The sequence below is a fragment of the Enhydra lutris genome, unplaced genomic scaffold (assembly GCF_002288905.1).
Source record: "Enhydra lutris kenyoni isolate GAN:26980312 unplaced genomic scaffold, ASM228890v2 scaffoldscaffold38, whole genome shotgun sequence".
NCBI classification, from domain to species: domain Eukaryota; kingdom Metazoa; phylum Chordata; class Mammalia; order Carnivora; family Mustelidae; genus Enhydra; species Enhydra lutris.
Window position 1 is genome coordinate 6,952,251 of NW_019154122.1, and position 20,138 is coordinate 6,972,388.

The following is a 20,138-nucleotide window of genomic DNA, read 5'->3' on the forward strand; positions in this document are numbered from 1 at the left end:
GTTTAAGCAAATGATGGATGGGAGAGAGTTTTGCTGACCGATTGAAGTAGTAATTCCGCATTTGGATAACTTGTCAGATCATTAATTTAACTAATCTCTACTGACATTCTGTGCTGGGTATTGATGCCCTAGAGATGCAAAAAGGAAGGTTCCCCATGCTTAAGGGACAAGACCCATCCTTGTGATTGGCGAGGGTGGGGTAGGAGGGGGTGAGGCGTACTGGCAGGGGACCCCCCCCGATGCAATACCGCAGTGCATCACCAGAGGGCAGCAGACAGCTTTGCAAGCACTTTCCTCCCCAGGGGGAAGACCTTTGAGAGAAGGGCACATTCTGGGAGCCCCAGTGGCCTCCCCCTGGGGCAGGGGAACAGAGAATGGGGACGGTGGGGGAAGGACACAGCTCTGTGGGAGGTGCCAACTCAACAGAGCAACTCAACTCTGTCCCCTGCATCAAAGACCCAACCGTGGAGAAGTGCTCCTGACCCCTAACCCCTCCCAGTGTGGCCAGTGTGGAATGGGGACCCACCTGAAGCTCCCGAGGCCTCTGGGCCTTGGAATCTGGGGTCCCTGCTGCCATGGAGATTCTGGGGCCACTGCAGGTCTCCATCCCAAGAGATGTAAGGTATGTGCAGGGGGAGGGGAGGCAAGGCATCGTGTGTGTGTGTGTGTGTGTGTGTGTGTGTGTGTGTGTGTGTGTGTGTTTGCCTGTATGTGTGTGTGCGTGTGTGTGTGTGTGTTTGCATGCACAGAGTAAGAGGACAAAACCCCCGCACAGGAAGTGCCAGACCAGGAGGGGAAAGAAAGAAGAGAGGAAGGTCGTGCTAAGAGGGAAACCACAGAAGCAAAAGGAAAGACTGAAGTCAGGGAACAAGAGGAGAACAACATCGACATCCTCGGGTGGGAAGTGAGGGCCCCGGGGAGGTGGGAGCTCAAGACCGGTTTGTGGCGAGTGGGCCCTGCTGGTCTGGGCCACTGGGGCCTGAGTGTGGGCAGTGGCGGCATCTGTGTGAGTGGACAATGGCCACTGGTGCGGGAAGAGCAGAGGTGTGATGCACGGAGTGACTGCGGGGAGAGGTGGCTGGGGAGGAGGCAGGTAGGGGTGAGGGGCAGGGGGCGCATCCCACTCAGGGCTGTGGAAGCACGTCAGCCGGTCAAGGGGACTGATGCCGCCAGCTAAGGAGCTGGGGCAGCTCCTGGAGTCCCACTTCTAGAGCTGGGACTGGACTGGGCCCTGCTCAGTCCCCCTGGCCAGGGCATCCAGGGGCCGGGAACGGCTGGGCAGTAGCTAGTTTTAACATGCAGACTGACTCTGGCAGCTTCCTACCCAAAGGCACCGAGCGCCTTGGGCTACAGATCCACTGTGTGTGTGTGTGTGTGTGTGTGTGCACGAGCAAGTGCGTGCACACATCCGTCATGTGTGTGTTGGGATGGACACACAAGGTCATATGTCCTTAGTTAGTTACCCGAGTCTCTAGTGCCTGGCCCTGGGCCTGGAACAAACCTGCTTCCAGAGGCCCAGAGACGCAGTCTGGCCTGGTGTGTGAACCCAGGTTTCCCCATGGGCATGCTGTGTGACCTCGGACTGGTGACCGCACCTCTCTGTTCTTCTGTGTCATCAGCTATACAACAGGATTCCATGCATCTGAGACGGGTGCTCCATGCGATGGTTGTGAGAGTGAAACCAGATGACGGGTCGGAAACAGTTCCGCTGACTGTCTGAAATGGCAAGTCCACATTCGGATGACCTGCCAGTCGACTGATTCCACAAGCCCTTACTGAGGCCCTGGGCTTCTGTGCTGGGCCCTAGGCCAGGCACTGAGGACTGAGAGGTGAAATAGGGAGGGTCCCTGTCCTGAGAGACAGGCCCAGTGCCGGACACGGGCGGGTCCAGTAACTCCTCCTTCTCCGACTGGTGCTCTGGGCTATCCCGCAGGTGCAGCGGCCTGGGGTTGGGCCCAGTGGGACTCTGGCTCAGAGAGCCACTCTGCGTTTGGGGAAAATGCCAGGGGGCTGGAGGAAGAGCCCTTTGCACCTGGGCCCCTTTGTTCCCTAGTCAAGGCTTCATTTTCTGAGAAGCTCAGCATAGGCCCCCGTGCACACCAGCTGTTCTCTGTCCCCCATAAACTGTGCCAGCGGGGCATGGGGAGGGGGGTGAGTCAGGCTTGGGAACTGGTTGGTGCCTGTGAGGTCACTCTGGACTGGGAGGTCACTAGCTGGTCAACTATTTTGTCATCTTCAACCCAAATGAGTGTGGCCTCGGGGGCCTTAGGAAAATAGCCTGTTGGCCTCCAGCGGCCAGCAGCAACTAGAATTATCTGAATTATTTGGCCCCAGTCAGCACTTCGGAGCAGGCAGAAGGCGCTGCGTGATCGGATCAACTTTAACTGCAGGACTTTTTTAAAAGACTGATCCCCAGGCCCCCTCCAGACTCCTTGAATCAAAATTCATCTTGGTGGACCCAGGACTTGATCTTTTTTAAGCCACTGCCAAGGTGATCCTAATGCAGGTGGTCCGGGGACTGACCTAGGGGGTAAGCCTCCACCGCCACCCCACACACCTGCCAAGGACAATTTGTTGCAACTTGCTGACCAGGCGGAGAGGGGAGCTCCAGGGCTGGACGTTCCCCTAGTGGCCGGAAGGAGAACTGCAGCCTCGCTCCTAAAATCATCTCTGGTTTTGAGACCAGGACCCACTCCCACTTGGGGGGTTCAATTCACATGAGACTAAAAGGCATAATCTGTTCTGAATAATCTGCAGGAAAAGGCTCAAGGTTGTCCTTATAATGTCACCCTGGCTCTTTCGCATTCCCAGAGGCTTACTGGGTTCGAGAGAGGAGGGGGGTCTCCAGCGGGTCAAGAACTGGGCATCACCTGGCACATGCCCGAACACGCGAACGGACATGTCTGTGCAAACAGCACATGCTGTGCGTATTTCAGAGGAAAAGGATGCACGGCTCCTGATAACGTGCAGAAAGACAAGGGAGCTATGTAATTCAGATTCAAACCAACCAGGGTCCGAGGGCACTTGTCTTTGTACCAGGACCAAAGGAGTTGCCCTGCACCTTCAGAGATGAGCCTGCAGGAGGGCCCGGTGACTTTTGAGAGGGAAGCAAGACTCTTTGGACCAAACAGTGAATGCGTCTACTTAAAAACCAGCACAAGGGTGCCTGGGTAGCTCCGTTGGTGAAGTGCCTGGCTCTTGATTTCGACTCAGGTCACGATCTCAGGGTCCTGGGATCGAGGTCCACATCAGGCTCCCCACTCAGCAGGGAGTCTGCTTAAGATTCTTTCCCTCTGCCCCTCCCCCTGCTCTCTCTCTAAAATACATAAATAGGGGCACCTGGGTGGCTCAGTGGGTTAAGCCTCTGCCTTCGGCTCAGGTCATGATCTCAGGGTCCTGGGATTGAACCCTGTATCGGGCTCTCTGCTCAGCGGGGAGCCTGCTTCCTCCTCTCTCTCTGCCTGCCTCTCTGCCTACTTGTAATCTCTCTCTGTCAAATGAATAAAAGGAATCTTTTTAAAAAATAAATTAATTAAATAAAATAAAATACATAAATAGATCTTAAAAATAAATAAAAACCAGCACAGTGTTCCCTCAAACAGATTCTAGGGAACTTGTGCTTCGCGGGTTCTGCCTGTCTGCCTGCTTGGAGGGGTCCTGCCACTCCTTCCAGAGCCTCCCTCCCTCCACACCTCTACCCACGCAGTGCCCTCCGCCTAGAGTGTCTGCCCCCTGCGCCTCCTTGTCTGAAACCTCCTTATGCTTCTAGGGCCACTTCAGACGCCACCTTCTCTGTGATTTCCCGGCTCTCTCCAGCTCTGATCCATCACTGCATTATATCGGAGTCTTTCCTAGGACAGCTATCACTTTATTACTCGAATTGTTAGCTATTTATCTCCATGTTTTATCTCCGCTTTCTCTCCCTTCATTCCGCAAATATTTATTGTTCCTCTCTACACGCGGAGTAGGGTCTGGGGTTACTGAAATGGAAGAGCTAGAGCGGAGCCTGGGAGGAGCTTCTGGGCACGTGGGGGTGGGGGAAGGAAGGCAGGCTTTAAGGTCCGAGAAGGAAGAGGCTGGGGCTGCACCCAGACCACCTCTGGGTGCTGTGCCCGCTCTCTACCCCCAACCCCAGCTCTGGGCCTTGGAGGCAGCAATGGTCAATACGGCCATCAAGGGAATATGTGAGTGGGTGTGTCTCGGAGTAATAAAGGACGTGGCATTTCTGTTTGCTCCCTCTGTCCTCCAGGCTCTTCATTCATTCACTTGATTCCCCCCCCCATCTCCCTCCCCTAATAATTATGAATTAGGGAGGCGTAACTGTGTTCTCCTGTGCTCTGCAAAGGCCCCAGGCTCCTCCCCACTCACCCAGCTGTTCTCCACCTCCAGCCGGGGCTTCTGGGGACAGCGCGTATGTTCATAGGTCATGGCAACCAGACCTGGGAGGGACAGCTGGCTCTCCGGCACCCCTTTGCCTCCTGGCCCCTGCCGGCGCCACACTGTGGCCCCTCCCTCTCCCAGCTTACTCAGGCTTGGAAACTAAGTCCCAAGGCCAAGGAAGAGACTTGTGTCTCCTTCCCCAGACTCATCTGGGGAGAGCTCTGTCTTCCGCTCCTGGCACCTCCAACCCACCCTGCACAGGGCAATTAGAGGGAACTTTGCAAGATATATCACATCAGACCATGACCTTCAGCAGCTTCCAGGACACAGGGCAAAATGCCAGCTTGCTCCCAAAACTCTGGCCACACTGGCCCTCTAATAGCCCTAGACCATGCCAAGCTTTCTCACCTCAGGACCTTTGCACTTGCTGTGCCCTCTACCTGGAATGCCCTCCCTATCCCAACCCTGCCAGTGACTTCTTTTCATCCTGTAGATTGCTGCTGAGATGTCACGTCCTATAAGAGAACTTGCAGCCACCCTCCACCCTCCCGCTGCACACTCTGTTATTCTTGTCATTCTCTGTCATGTTACCTTGTTCCTTCACACACTTATCACCAACTGTCAATATTTTTCCTTATTCTTTTAAACATATTTTTATAGTCTGCCTCTCCTCACCCCTTACACTGCAAACCTCACAAGAGCAGGTCTGATTATGTCTTGCTCTCCATTTTATCCCCAGCACTGTCCCTGACATGTAGCAATTGCTCAATTCCTTTGTGATGAATGAAGATTGAAAACGTTGGAGAAGGCGCGTGGGGTGCGGGGGAAGGGAGGCAAACCGCTCCCTCCTACGTTTACCCAGCTGCAGGGAGAGCCAGCCGGTGGGAGAACACCATAGCTTCCGCCGCTAACTCATCCGCCCCGCAAGCATCTACATATTTTCTTCAATGTTGTGGGGGTGGGGTGGGGCTGGGGGGACAGTGACGAAGACATCAGACCCGTTCCCATGTCCATGGGCTTCGAGTCTAGTGGGAACTGCAGACTTTGAACACCTAGTGACAGGGCATGGAGGGGATGGAGGGGAAGTACCCTGGGGTATCTGATCTGGTCTGGGCAGTCACGACTGGCTTCCTGGAAGAGGTGGCGAGCAAGCGGAACCTGAATGGATGAGTAGGGCCTCGCTCAGCAAAGGGAGGTGGGCAAGGTGTGGGAGGGGCAGGAGCACCCTCAACTCTTTGAGTGTAGACTTCCCTCGCTGCCAAATTAGGGCCAGTGAAGCCTGCTGGCTCCAGCTTGGTGTTCCTCGGGACATCCAGAACACATGGAATGGGACAAGGGGCTGACTGCAGAAGACTTTGGGATGTGGGATGTGCTGCATTCTGCAAGGATTCATGAGTTTTGCCCACAAAATCTTCCCCTCTGTGGGGGATCTATCCATCTGCTCGACCCGTTCTTGGCCTGGTGGAACAGGTGCATGAGGGCTGAAGCACAGGCATGGGCGGGCAGGTGTGGAGGACAGCAATGCGCAGGAAGTCAGCAGGTGGAACTGTCACCCCTATCATGCCTCCCCACTCAGGGGGGCTCTAGAGCAGCAGACTTTGTGACAAGGAGTCAGGAGCCAGTGGCTAATTTGCAAAGGCGCCCCAGGGAGCTGGAAAGGGAGTGAAGTATAGTGGGGAGGGGAGGAGCCAACATGCGTGCATCACGGAGGTGATCCTGGGGGGAGCCGCTCAGCCTCACTCCCGCTGGGGAACTCCAGGGCACAGTAGCCATCCATCTGAGTAGTCTCACCCAGGGGGCAGAGCAGCCGGGAGATCCACCCAACATCTCCCATCGGCCAAGGCTGTTCTGGAGATGCCCGTCCTCAGCCACATAGCCCTTGTCCTTACCATGATGGCTCTTTCCAGCCCATGTCCTTACCATGGTTGCCTAACCATGCGGCCAGCACCCCAGCATAGTGGTCTTCCCTGGAACAGTGCTCTGCTTGCCTCTCATTATACAGCTGCCATCCGAATTCACACCTTTGTGGAATGTGTGCTGCAAATTTTACTTATGTCTTGCTTTCTTTGTTTACTGTCTCCCCCCCCAACCCCAGCCCCCGACAAAAGTTTAATGCCAGGTCTTTTGTGTTCCCCACTGGATCCCCCCAAGACACCTTCCACCATGCCAGGCTTCTAGTAAGTGCTCAGTTAAATATCCTCTGAAGGAAGAAATTACTGTCAGCTCCAAACTGGGAGTTCTGGATTCTGAGGTTCATTCTATAGACATTGGATAGATGGGACCTCTGGGGCACTGGGAGAGGCAGTGACCCACTCAAGGTCATGAACTGGGGTGCCACACCTGCACCCCCCAGGAGGTAGAAGTCCCATCACCCCCCCCCACTGCCATGCCCATCCCTCCGGGAACCCCACCAGCGGGAAGACACGCTTTGGGAGTCCGTGGGCTCCTTTCAGCTGCCTGAGAATTGCTCTCTGCCAGTTCTTAGTGATCTCAGCCTCCTTCTCCCCCTACTTTCCCCAGCTGAGGAGGAAGCGGCTCAGACAGCTGTGGAGCTGGGACTCTCTCTAGTTGAGATGCATTAATTTGTAAATATCTTCATTTATATGTAAATGTGGAGTTCCGCGCCCCGCCGCCAGTCCTAATGGGGCCCAGCAGCCTGGAGACGCAGCCTCCTTTCGCTAGCCAGCTCTCCCTGATCCGATTAGACTCCTTCCTTCCCTTCTGCCGTGGCCTCCTCGAGGCTCCTCTGCTCTGGTGCACGCTGCACCGGGAGCCCACCCCTGGAGCGGAGGCTGGGAAAGGAAAGGGCACCGGCCACAAGTCAGCACGGCTGTGTGACCCTTGGGCGAACCCCCTCCCTGCCTGGACCTCAGTGTCCTCAGTTTTAAGATGAGCAGGGCAGCATGGTGTAGGCCCAGGACAAGTTGGCCTGGGGTCTGATGCAGTCGGTGTCATTCCAGCCGGGAATCCCGGGGGCGAGTCCAACTTTGACCTTGCCCAACTTTGACCCTGGCTGTAAACCGGGGCTAGAGAAAACAGTAACATCTGCGCGTGCATTTACAGGGTCTTTTCATGAAGATGAGAAGAGCCAGAAGACACATAAGGGGCCTTTACGCGATCTGGAAAAAGGTGAGGGTGTTTTATGGTGGAAGAAGGAGGGGGTTTTCTGGGCAAGAACAGCAAACATGCATTGCTCAGCGACTGTGGCAGCACTTAAATGTGAATTAACCTGGGGACCTTCACAAGGCTGCCAGGAGCTGCCTACTATTGTCATTCCCTTCTAGAGATCGGGGCAACTCAGGCACAGAGTTACTAGGCCTTGGTGACACTAACGCACGGAGATGGAGGGGTCAGCGTTGGAACTCAGGTTCCCGGGACAGAAATCTCATTTAAATCCCACTATGATGGTGAGAAACCGATCCGATTACGTCTGCTTTGCAGGGCAAGAAATGGACACCGAGAGAGGTCCTCATCCAAGGTCACTCAGTAGGAAGTGGCTGAACTCCTTCTGAACCAGATCTCCTGGGAGGGTCCCGGGGTTGGGCTCTGGGGGCTCCACTGAGCACGAGAGGCTGGGAAGGGCTGGTCTGGGGCTCTAGGGCTTCCTTCCTGGCCAAGGACTCCAGTGGAGGTTGGGAGATGATGGCATAGGCTGGGGGGCCGTTGCTTCTCAGAGACCAGGGTAACCCTGTGGGGGTGGGGTGGAGGGAGGTGGTGGGGTTCTGGGAAGCAGTGGGGGAGTGGGAGGGGATCTGAGTGCTCACCTCCCCAGAACCATCTGTGGCTCCCAGGACAGTTATCTGCTTCTCAAAATGAGGTTTTCATCTTGATTGTAATTGGCTGGTCTTAGGTGTGCTTTAATATTTTAAGGCGCCCCAAATCCTTTTTGGAAGCAGGTACAGGGGAAATCATGGACAGGAACCGAGGCATTTGTGCGGCCATTTGCTTCCATCTCCCCCATCCCCTGGCCCCACATGCTCACCAGATTCCCCCAACAAGGGCAGGTTCTCAGCTCCTGGCACAAATCCCAGAGAGGAGGGGAACAAAGAAAGGTCCTCCAGGGGAGCACCACCTTCCCTCTTACAAAGTGTGCAGGGAAGGATCACCTGCCAGATTTCTTATGCCGGGCTGGGTGAGCCCTGTGCAAACTTCCCACCCAGTTTTCTGATTTTATCCAGGGAGGCCTGAGGTCCTAAGGGCTGAGGAGCATACCCAGGATCAGTGTGCAAATTTCACTGAGCACCTACTATACGCCCGGCCTGCAGACTGCTGCTTTTTGTCTGGACACCAGACAAAGCATTCGGCTGTGTCGCGTGGAAAAACGCACACACGTGTGTCTGTGTGCAAGACTGTGCACGTTCAGTGCCCGTGTGAAGCTACTTGTCATGGATGTAGTGAGGCTCCCCACTCCCTGTCTCATGGAGGAGTGGCACTAGAGGGCAGGCAGCCACCTGGCTTCGGGGGACAGTCGCTCTGCTAGGGCGAGAGGCCGTCTAAACAAGGTGTCTCACGGGAGGGCATGCTTGAGCTGGGCTCTGAAGACCGACGAGGGGCTCAGCAGGTCCCCGGAAGGAGAGCCGCACTCCGGCACGTGAGCGGCAAGGGCAAAAACAGGATTGGGGCCTTTTAGAGAGCACACGAGGAGGGCCGGGGCCGCGGACACCCACACACCGAGAACACAGCAGGGCATGGAATGGGATCTGCGGCTACTTTAGAGTCTTCTAGAAAAGGGGTGGGGTAAACATGTCAAGTGTCTCCATCCCTGAGGACTCTTTCCTCCCATCCTGCTGCCTCGTCTGACCCGGATCCAGCTGTTTAGGGTCTGGCTGCCTTGCTGGGCGGGGGCCCGCGGATATGGGAGAGTGTGTTGTCCGCGCTGCTGAGCCAGGCAGAACGGGCTGACATCCCAGCTCTGTCCCTGCGGCTGCAGGATGTGGGGCACGCTTCTCACCTCTCTGGACCTCAGTGTCCCCGCTTGGAAACTGGGTTTGGGCAACTCACCTCGCAGGACTGTGGGAAAAGCTGGCTTTGTGGGGCTGGGGGTGGGGCACACAATGTGGAGGGTCTGCTGCCTGGGGCAGAGCTGCGACTCAACCCGTCCCTGCTCCTCCTTCCAGGGGAGGCCCCTCAAGGTACTGGGATCCCCTCTGCAGCACAGCCCTCCGCCCCATGGTTGGGGGGAATGACCGTGAGAACTCCCAAGAGCATCACAGGGCATACGACGGGAAAGGGCTGGAGAAGTGGCCCCCGGCGCCCGGCCCCTCACCTCACGGTGGACTGGTACACCAGGTCCTCTCTCTTGCGGTAGTTCTCCATGTGCGAGTAGTTGGTGGAGAACATGGCATCAAAGGTAAAGATCTTCTGTTTGATGGTGCCGCCGTCTGTCACCTGCAACAGAGCACAGAGGCAGCTGCGGGGAGCGCTCAGCCAGCCCCTCCCCTTTGCTCCAGAAAGCACGCACGGGGGTTGGGGGACACCGGGAGACTCAGAGGCCAGTACGACCCGCACCCCGGTGCCCTGGGGAGGCCTCTAGGGGACATGTCACTGCCTCCACTAGAACCCTCCCAGGTTATCCCAACTCTACTGATGTGTAAACTAAGGCTCTGGAGGGAAGTGACTTCCTGAGGACCTATGCCAGGAAGGAGCAGAAGGAGCTTCTGACCCAGAAGCAGCAATAGTTTCTGGGAAATTCTGTCAGAGGTAGGCCCAGAATGCAGCCCCCATCTGGGGATAGGGTCGTCACAGAGGGCTTCCTGGAGGAAGCGAGGTCTAAGTTGCCTTCTGAAGGAAGAGCAGGAGGCAACCTGGCAAAAGGTGGGAGTGCAGGAGGCAGCGGAGAGGAGACAGCAGGAGCAAAGTTCCTGTGGTAGGAAAGAGCAGGTACGCTCCAGGCAAGAAGATTGTGTTCAGAGCGCCTGGGGCAGAAAGGCAATGGTGAGAAACCAAGAGCTGCCAGTTCCTGGAGGGCCTGGGAGGCAGCGGAGCGCAATTGCCCCTGAAGGCAATGCGGTAGAGGTCACCTTGGACATGATTTAGGGTGAGGCCTGTCTGGAGGCAGGGGGCCCTTGAGGAGACTAGGGAGCACTCAAGCCAGCGACCTGGGGATAGAGCCCCCTGGACCACACGGTGGGGGGGGTCACCGTCCTCGTCCTCAAAGGCTGTCCTGGGGACAAGCCAGCAGGGAGAGTGGGAGGTCCCCCCCTGCCCCTATGAGCACGGAAACCCAGAGGAGTCCGGGGGGAGGGGAACCCTAAGAGGTGACGATAAAGCCTGCGCAGAAAGACGAAGGCTGCTCCGGCGCCCAGCTGTTTGCGGCTGATTAAAACTCGGACCCAAGTGTCCGGCGCTCCTGCTCACGGTCGCCCGCCGCATCCCCACGCCCCACGCTGCCTGCAGCTAATGAAAGTGTTACTCCACAAAGCAGCAAGGTATGTGTTGTCACTGTTTCAATTATTTATCTGTTTACTCGGCTACAATTTTCCCTACAGTTTTCCGCCTGCGTCAGCAACTCTATTATAGACCCGGAGCTTGCCGCCTCTCGCGGCTCAGCTGGGCTCCATGCTAACAGCCTGCAACCCAGGAGGCTCATGCCTGGGCCTGGAGAAGTGGAATTAACTCCCTGCAGCTCTGGTGGTGGAGGCAGGGGCGCCGGCTGGGAGGGCGGTGGCCCGGGGGGCTTTCTCCAAGGCGCTGGGTGCAGCTACGGTGGGGGCGGGGGATGCTGAAAAGATCTGCAGCCTTTCCGAGAGGACAGGCCGGGAGGGCAGCCCGGCTCCTCTGGGCACCTCTGGACCCAAGCTGACTTGAACCATATCTGTCTGGCCTATGTAGCCTTTTTTTGGTGGCTGGTTTAGGGGACACAGGTTCGATGCAATCCAGTGAGCATTTATTGAGCGCCAACTATGTGCCAGGCACCGGCCCACATCAGTATGTGTCACCTTTCCCCAACCCCCCCCACCCCAGTCTGCAAGCTCATAAGGAGTGAAGAGGCCCCTAACCGTCCCAAGGGGACCCCAGGGAACCCCGGAGACAGGGTTAGAATGGTGATAAGCTCCAGGACCCTGTGTGGGAAGATGAGCAGTGGGATTGACTCCCTACAGCACGGTTTCTCCTTACGCCTCCCTACGCTCATGCCCCTCTGACACCTCTGGGCTTCTCTTCAGCTCGTCCTCTTCACTCGTGTCCCCTGTGGGGCTGTGTGCTCTCAGCTCGCCTCCTCTGTACCACGAGCCCGGCTGCCCAGAGAGGGGACGCCAAGACCGGGGGACGAGGGAGGAAGAGGAGCAGGTACCTTCAAACCAGGGCCTTCAGCGGGGGGGGGGGGGGGGATGATTTTGCCCACGCCCTGTCTTTGTGACATCTTTGGTGTCACAGCCTGGCAGGACAGCGGTTTGGTGCAGACGTCTGGGGGCAGAGAGCAGGAATGCCGTCACCATCCCAAAAGGCGCAAGATCACCCCGAAGAATTATCTGGCCCCAGACGAGAAAGGTGCCATCGCTTTGTGCGGACCTCTTATGCCCCTGGGAAGTGAGTGCAATGAACAGCAGCTTGCCCATTTTGCAGAGGAAGAAACGGTGGCTTAGAGAGGATAGGAGATTTAGCTGAGGGCACGTGTGGGGGTTCCTGGTGAGGCTCTGGCTCCCATGGTGGGGCTGCCCTCCACCCTGCAAGCCCTGCCGGGCAGGCGGGACCCCCAGTTGCTGAAGACAGAGCAGCTGCTCTCAGTGCCCCTATCGCCCCCCAAGCAGGCGGCTCCTTAGCAGGAGGACACCGGGAGGCCTGCGGAGTCTTGAAGAACGTTCTCCCCAAGTCGTAAAAGTGGAAGGCATCCTGCCCGTGTGACTTGCAGCCTTGCCTCCTTCGGAACTGCTTTTTTATCTCCTCCTAAAATGCGGCAGCCCTTATCGTCCCAATCTCAAATTTCACTCCATTTTTTTTATTATACAAAGGAGAAAAAAATCTGTCAGTAAAACTGTCTCCTCAAATTTATTCACCGGGACCAAAGATTTTATTACTAGGAAAATACAGCTGCACCCCCACACGTCCACACATACCCGCACACCCCAGATAAAGCACCGAGGAATGATCTGAGTCGTAAATCACTGTTTCCGGCTGAGGGACGGGGGAGTTTCAAGGACGCACCTAGTTTTCCTTTGGTTTTATTTACATCTTTTTTCCTGGGGCCGAGTCTGGGGCCTCCCAGTCAGCTTAGGAGTAAATTACTCCTTTCCGTTACCCAGGACCAGGACGGGCACTTCAGTTGCCCAGCTGTGAGAGCCCAGCTGCTGGCTCTCAGCCCTCCCTTGCTCCCTGGGCCTCAGGGAGGGTTCTGGAAAGAAAGGGATAGCCTTGGAATGCACACTAAGGTCCCAGGCCCATGGGCGAGGGGCTATTTGCAACGATGTTATTCTCTAGTTCTTGGTGGTGGCAGCCCCTGGGTTGAGGGAGGAGGGCTGTCACAGGCTGTGGGGCAGTGGATATGGTGAGCCACACCTTCTCTTGAATTCTGGAAACACTGCCCCAGATCTAAGACCTGCAAGTCCCCAGGAGAAGAGGAGCCAAATTGTGGGCCGGACGATTGAGCCTGGTGGGGATGCCCAGGCCGTAGGTCACTGGGAGACCAGAGCCAGGGAAAGCCTGGCTGTAGCCACAGATATTTGCCAAGTATTACCTGACACCACGGAGGAGGAAAAGATTCTTGTGCGGGGAGGGGTGATCACAGAAGGCCTCCAGGTGGAGGTGGGTCCCTTCTGAGAGTGCTTAGTCCCAGGCTGGTGCAGAGACCCTGAAGCAAGCCGCAAGGCTGATTTTCTCCACCCCCAGGAGAGTTCTTGACTCTGTTACGAAGTAATTTGGTGCACTTCACTTCTCCAAGCCTCTCCTCTCTCCTCCGTAAAGTGGGATATAATGCGACCCACCTCTGAACCTCTCTCGAGGATTAAATGAGATAAGGTTTGTAACAGCACCCGATGGGTGGGGAAGCGCTCAGTAGGGACAACTATTTCTATGCATATTAACAGTTTTCTTGGCCATCCCTTCCTCTGGGTCCCTTGCCACCCTCTCTAGGGCTGGGGCTGGAGGGTAGAATAGCTCTTACCGGAAAGCCAGAGGATGTAGAATGTCCATAAGTGGAAGAAGGGGGCCCACCTGGCAAGGGAGGACTGGAGGGCTGGTGGAGGGAGAGGGAGTAGAGAGCGGGGCACAGGGCCTGGCTCGCAGTCAGTAGAGCCCAACAGGGAGGGAGCCGATGGATGCTTTGAGCCAGTACCTGGAAGCAGGCTGGTCCCAGGAGCTCCGAAATGCTCCCCTGGTGCCACAGTGACATGAAGTCACGTGACAAAAGATCACGGCACGCAGAGGATGGCAAGGCTGCCAGGAGCGGATGAGATGCTGTCCTGGAAAGCCAAGGCCCAAGAAAGTGTGGGTTCTCCCTCCCCAGAGGGAGAGGAGCCCATGCATTCATTCACTCACACTACAGGTTTTTACTGAATCCATAAATAGGTCCTCGAACATGAGCTACTCCTCGAACATAACCTCTATGAGGGCAAGGTCTTCAACTGTCCTGTTCATTGCTCTGTCCCCACACCTGTGTCTTGCAGATAAAGCCAACCGAGGCCAAGAGAGAGGCAAGTGAACTGCCCAGGTCACGAGGGCAGGAAGTGGGGGAAGCCGAGCCCTTCGCACAAATTAGTTGAAAAGAGCCCAGTGGGGTATCCATTCTGAGGTCAAGGAGATGGGCATGCCCAACGTGGGGGCAACCACAGAAGCCTGGGGCTCACACAGCCCTGCAGAGTCAGGTGCCTGCTCTGCCACTCCTGGGTTAAGCCGTGTGACCTTGGAGAGGTCCCTGTGCCTCGGCCTTCTCATCTGTAAAATGGGAGCCCTCGCAGCTCCCTGTAAGGCACTCATGTGAGGACACAGCACACGCGGTGACAGGCTTGGCACCCCCGGAGGCTGGCTCGACAGCCGGTGGTGGTGACAGGGGTGGAAATCGGAACAGCCGGCATTCCCGTGCTGCTGGTCACAGGCCATGTGCTGTCTGCAAACCGGAACTCAGGTAATTATAAGGAAGCACTCAATGCATATTAGCTCTTACTATTTGTTTTTACTTGGGTCCAAAGCAGAGCAGTTGGTCGGGGTGGGCAGACTCCGGCAAAGGTAGCAGCACAGAGTAAGTGTTGGAGAATGCAGGACTCTCCCCACCCTGACCCCCGTACCGACAGCATCTCAACCATGATGTCCCAGCCTGGAAGGGATGGAGGAAGTAGAGACCCAGGTTCTGCATCCCACAGGCTGGCCTCTGCACTGCTCCCCTCCCTGGGCCTCGGTTTCCCTAAATGCTCAATGAGAAGCTATGGGGTGGGGTGACCTCAGAGGACCATTTCTACTTTGAATGCCCAAATGCTCTCCTTTGAGAACAGCGAGCAGACCACAGCTACTCCCGCGCTGGCCTTACTTACAGGGGCCCACAGACCCTGAGGCGGTGGACCCTGTCCCGAGGCCCTGGCTGCCCGCACCCCCCCCCACCGCCACCACCAGCAAATCTGGCCTAAGCCAGGCTGGGTTGATTTTCCAGCGAAGGAATCAACGCGTGGCAAATGACACAGTCCAGCCAGTGGAACGTCCGGGCAGGCCGGGGATTTTCATTTGAGACAAATGTCTCCAACTCCACCTACACACCATCGTTCCTGGGTGCCATCATCCAGAAGAGAGAGAGGAGGAAAAAAAAAAAAAAGAAAGGGGGGAAAAATCACCTCCTCCACCCCCAGCCTCCTTCTCTTTGTGTTCCACAAAACCAATTACAGGTTGGAAATAGCTGTAATAAACTTGATATCCCACTTATGGGCCAATCTCGCCGCGGCCGGAAAGTGTAATAGTGGCAGGAGTGAAAACCGCTGGTGTATTTTGCCAGAGCTGTTTAAATTGCTTGCCTACATTATCCAGGCTCCTCTCCAGCCGGGAAGGAATTTGCTCTCCTGGAAATGGAGCAGCTGAGGTCTCTGTGGCTGGGCAGCGAGAGGGGGGCGGTACAAGGAGGGTTTTAATGAACTGATTAGACATGGGAGAGGGGACAGCATCTGGGCTCTCGGAGTCGGGCGGCCGGGGTTCGAATCCCAGCACGGGCAGCTTACAGCATCACCCCTGCCGGAAGTCGGGCAAGAACCATACAGCCCTGCAGGGCTGTTGTTGGGAGGGAGGGAAGGGGAAGGGACATTTAATTGGACCATGCAAGTGGCCGCACCAGCTGGAGTGCTGCACCCAGCATGAGTCTCCGGTCTCGGCTCTGCGGGGGGCACTGTCACCGCCTGGTCTGAGCCCATTTCCTCATCTGTAAAATGAGGGATGTTAACTGAACTTGTGTCCCAGAGTTGTTAGAAACACTCAAAGGAAGGAATGTATGTGAAAGCATCTCACAGAACGTGAATTTACTGCTCCGTTCCTAGTACCGTGGGAGGTGATGAGCATTCTAGAAACTTCCACCGCGAAACCATCATCTAGAAGCCCCCTCCCACCTCACTTAGCTCCCCATGCAAAGGGGGCAGCGGTTCAACTGGCATTCCTAATGGGCTGACTTAGATCAAGTTTGCCACGGAGTAGAGCTCAGGCCAGGGAGCGTGTGAGCGTCCTTTTACTGACAGAGCCGCACCTCACTCGGGAGCACAGCTGTGAACACAACACGTGTGACAGTGATGAAACGAGACCACCTCTTCGGGTGGTGGTTCTGACTCCTCCAGCAGAACCTTAGCTCAGGGGGCCTCGGACTACATCTCGTTCCACGTGGGCCCCAACTCTCAGAGCACTGTTTAGCATGCAGGGGACTCTTGGTCACTGTTTTTATAGAAATGAATAGTGTTTTTATAGGTGCAAAACCTGGGGCCAGGGAAGGGCTGCCACTTGTCCAGGCTGCCCAGCTGGTAAACGGAGCAGCGGAGATTCGAACCTGGGTCTGATTCCAAAGTCCAGATAGGAAGTGATCCAGAAGGCAGAGTCGGACGGAGTGTTGGGTGGGGGGCATGGAAGGGAAGGGGATCTAGGCAGAGAGAAAGGTGGGCAGAGGCACAAAGCAAAGGGCCACCTGCTCAGGGAGGAGGGGCCAGGAGGCAGCCTCCCCGTGGCCTGCTGTGTAGGGCAGGAGCACAGGGCTCCTGGCTTCTTAGTTGCCATGGTGATCTAGGGCCACTCAGCCCTGTCCACCTGCTCTCCACCTCCCCCTGGGGCATGGGGGAGGAGGATGCCAGATTCCAAAGGACAGAAGGGAGGGACATCCCCAAGGCCAGTGCCACCTAGGTCTCTGGATGGCCAAATTCCAGTCCCACTCTGCCTCCCTTGTGAGTCCTGGCTTCTGGTGGGGCCGGGCTGGGGGTAATTGGCTTCCCCCGTGTGTGTGACAGATCCGGTTTTGACAGAGACAGCTGGTGTCATAAATTGCTCTGTGTCTCATCTGGTTACAGTGTGATGGCAGACAGCAGCTCGGGGATGGGGGGTGGGGTGGGCAGGGGGCTGGGGCGCCGGGGAGCATGGCAGGCAGGAGAGTGGCTGCTGGCTTTGTGGGCCCCACACATGTGGGCAGGTGCATACGCGAGTTTGTGTGTGTGTGCAACTAGTGTGGGCAGAGCCGCAGGGTCCCTGGAGCTGCTGGAGGCCAGCTCACGAAGGTGAGCACCGGGGTGAATGAGATAGCCTGTGGTCTGGGGGCGTGGGTGTGTATGTGTGTCCGCAGGGGTGAGTATATGAATCTGTTTCTGGGCTGCATACAAGGATGGGTGTGTGCATGTGTGTGTGTGTGTGTGTGTGCAAAGCAGAGTAATGGTGAGAATGTTCGCTGTAGCTCTAAATGTCTGGGAAAGAACAGGAGGGCTTGTGTGTCGGTTTGTGAATTCATGATGTGTGTGCACTTGTGTGTGCAGGAACAATGCCTACCTCCATCCACAGCATAAGTCCGGTTTAAACACCCTGTTCCCTGCCCTGCCCAGGGGGTTGGAGGATGTCAGTGAGGGTGCGTGTGTGCGGTGGGTATGTTTCTGAGAAATGCCAAGGCAGGAGACACCATCACACCAACCCATCACACCAACCCAGGCCCGTGCAGTCTCCCAACCCCACCTGCCAGGTGTGAAGCCACAGGTCAGAGCCCAACCACCTGAGCCCTCCCAGCCTCGCCAGACACAGGCTGCTCTGAGACCTCCCTCCCTATCCCCTGTGCATATCCCCAAACCCACACTGCGGGGCTAAGAGCCAAGAAGCAGGGCAGACAGGGAGGACCCGGGTACATGTTAGATGCTCAAAATTCTGAGCACAGCAAAATCACCCAGCCGGAGGGGAGGAGGGTTAGAAAATGTCAATTTCTTTGAAAGCCCGCCCGGGAGGTTCAAATTCTGTGAGTCTTGGGTGGCATCTGGATTTTGCATTTTTAAAAGAGCCCCATTGGGTCAGTTGGATGCAGGGGTTGGGGACCACAGGAGGAACCCTCTGGCCTCATCCCCTGGGACCCTCCCGCAACGAGGGCCCCTTTGCTGTTTTCCCAGGTGGCTCTCAACTGCCAGACCCTTGGTGCCCTGGGAGCAGGAGGGACCCTCGACTGGCCCAACTAGACTCCTTACTTTATAGAAGGCTAACCTGAGTTCAATGGGGAGAAGAGACACGCCTAGGGTCCCACAGGAAGCAGGTGGCAGGGCCAGGGGAGCCAAACCCTTGGCTTTGAGGAGCCTCCTGCACTCATGCGTTTGGTGCTTGGAATCCAGACCCCAGAGAGCAAGGGTCCCCACTGAGTGCTGTGTGGCTGGGGTACTAGGGATGTTCTTATCAGGGGGTCATAGCCTGCTCCCCGCTGCCTCCTGGGAAAGAGCCGCAGCATCGGAGGTGGGCTCCGGGGTCACGCGGATGGCCTCCTTCCCAGGACAGCTCATGCCCTCCCCTGCTGCATTCCGGAGGATGGTGCGGGGACGGAGGACGGAAAAGCGACTTTGCCCCATTTCTCTCTCCCTGAAGGCCCCCTCCCCCCCTGCCCTCAGCCTTCCACTCCTCATCTGTTCATTGGCCTGTTTGCTCACTCAGCAGCTCCCGGGGGTCAGGCCTGTGGACAGAGGGTGGCATCGGACATGGGCTCTGTCCTTAAGGGGCTCACAGAAAGGGCAGGGGCACCAGAGAGAGAAACAGCAGCTCCCGTGCTCGCCCACCGTGGCTGCCTGGTGAGCAGTGAGCTGTGCCTCGGAGGACGGGGAGAGTCTGCAGGGCAGATGAGAGAAGCAGGACATTGAGTCCTGGAGACAGCCAGGCATCGGCCCCTCAGAAGGCGCAGGGCAGGCGAAGAGTGAGCCAGAGTGCAGGGTGGGTTCCGCGGGCCGTGGTGGCGGCGCAGGGACTCAGAGCCCCGCAGGGAGGCAGGATGGTGGCCGCGTCATGCTTCACACACATGGAGTCGGGGTTCGGTGCCGGTAGTCAAGCCTCCAGGTCCGAATCTCATCCAAGTCCTTTCTCATCTTCCTGCCTCCGTTGTCTCTTTTATGAGCTGAGGATGAACTGAGGATGAACTGAGGATGAACAGCCCCTCATCGGCAGCTGGAGGAAGAACTGAATTTTCCCAGGTAAAGTACTTGAAAGGTGGCTAGCACAGAGTCAATGCTATAATCACGCGTTAATTTATTGGTTTTTAAGTGTAAGGACCTATTTAGCCAGAGCGACTCCATCTTGGTTAAAAGCCATTTTGTTGTTTGTGCAGTAAAACTTAAACTGACCTCCCCCCAACCCCCACCGAGAAACTTATTTAGAAGCAACTCTGGGAAACCAGTAAAATATGGTCGGCCAGTTCCTAATAACAGAGCCCAGAATACAAGGCCAGGTCGGCCAGTTCCTGATAACAGAGCCCAGAATACAAGAACGAGTCAGGCCAGGTGGAGACATCCAACCAGTAAAAAGCACACATATTGTCTCCCTAATCACCAAAGAATGTAAACCCAGCCTTCTGGGCACCAAACTTGAGCACCAATTCTGACCAGAGTAATAGGTTAGTTCAAACAGCTACTATAGGGTAAATTGTAATTCAATTGGCCACCTGCGAGTGGCCCAACATGACTATGCAATGTTACAATGTCATTGGCCACCTACATGTGGCCAGGCTTTTGCTCTATAAAAGTTAGTCTGTGAGGCTGGGAAGGGTCGCTCTCTTCAGAGGCGGCCCTGGCCGGTCATTCTGACTTCTAATGCATAGCATAGAATAGAGCTTTGCATAACTTTCACCTTGTCTCAATCTCGTTCCCCTGGCCGATCAGTCTAACTTCTAATACTTATCATAAAATAAAGCTTTAAATAACTTTCACTTTGTCTCGGTCTCGTTTCGTTTAATAACGGACCTAACAGTAAGATGCTTAGCACGGTGGATATTATGGAGTAGGTATTACTATTGCTATGATTTTCTGGGGGGGGAGATAGGGAGCCATTGAAGGCCTTGAGCAGGGGAGAGGCACTTCCCATCGGGGTCAGAAAGACCCCTTAGTGGGAACACCGGGGTGCTGCCCTATTGCAGGGTGGGCAACAGATCCGGGGCAAGCCAGTCTGCACTTGCAAAGAGGCCGTTAGCACAAAGAGAACAGACCATTTTCCCAGACCCCTTCGCAGGGTTCCAACTTGATTTTCCGGTGCCACGAGCCAGAGGTGCAGGTGTGTGTTGGGGTGCGGGCATCGGCTGAGTCCTCTCTGCTCCCCATGTCTGTGTATCTGTGTGGGAAGCTCTGGCCCCCAGCCCCTGCCGGTGTACCTCAATG

General features: G+C 56.2%; 1 protein-coding gene across 1 annotated transcript in view; it reads right to left on the bottom strand.

Annotated features, from left to right (window-relative positions):
- Nucleotides 1-20,138, bottom strand: part of LOC111154784 (immunoglobin superfamily member 21) — a 231,315-nt gene that overhangs the window by 67,649 nt on the left and 143,528 nt on the right. Inside the window, exon 3 of the mRNA XM_022514694.1 lies at nucleotides 9,647-9,768. Within this exon, the coding sequence (XP_022370402.1) occupies nucleotides 9,647-9,768 (122 nt within the window). The remainder of the gene's footprint in view (nucleotides 1-9,646; nucleotides 9,769-20,138) is intronic.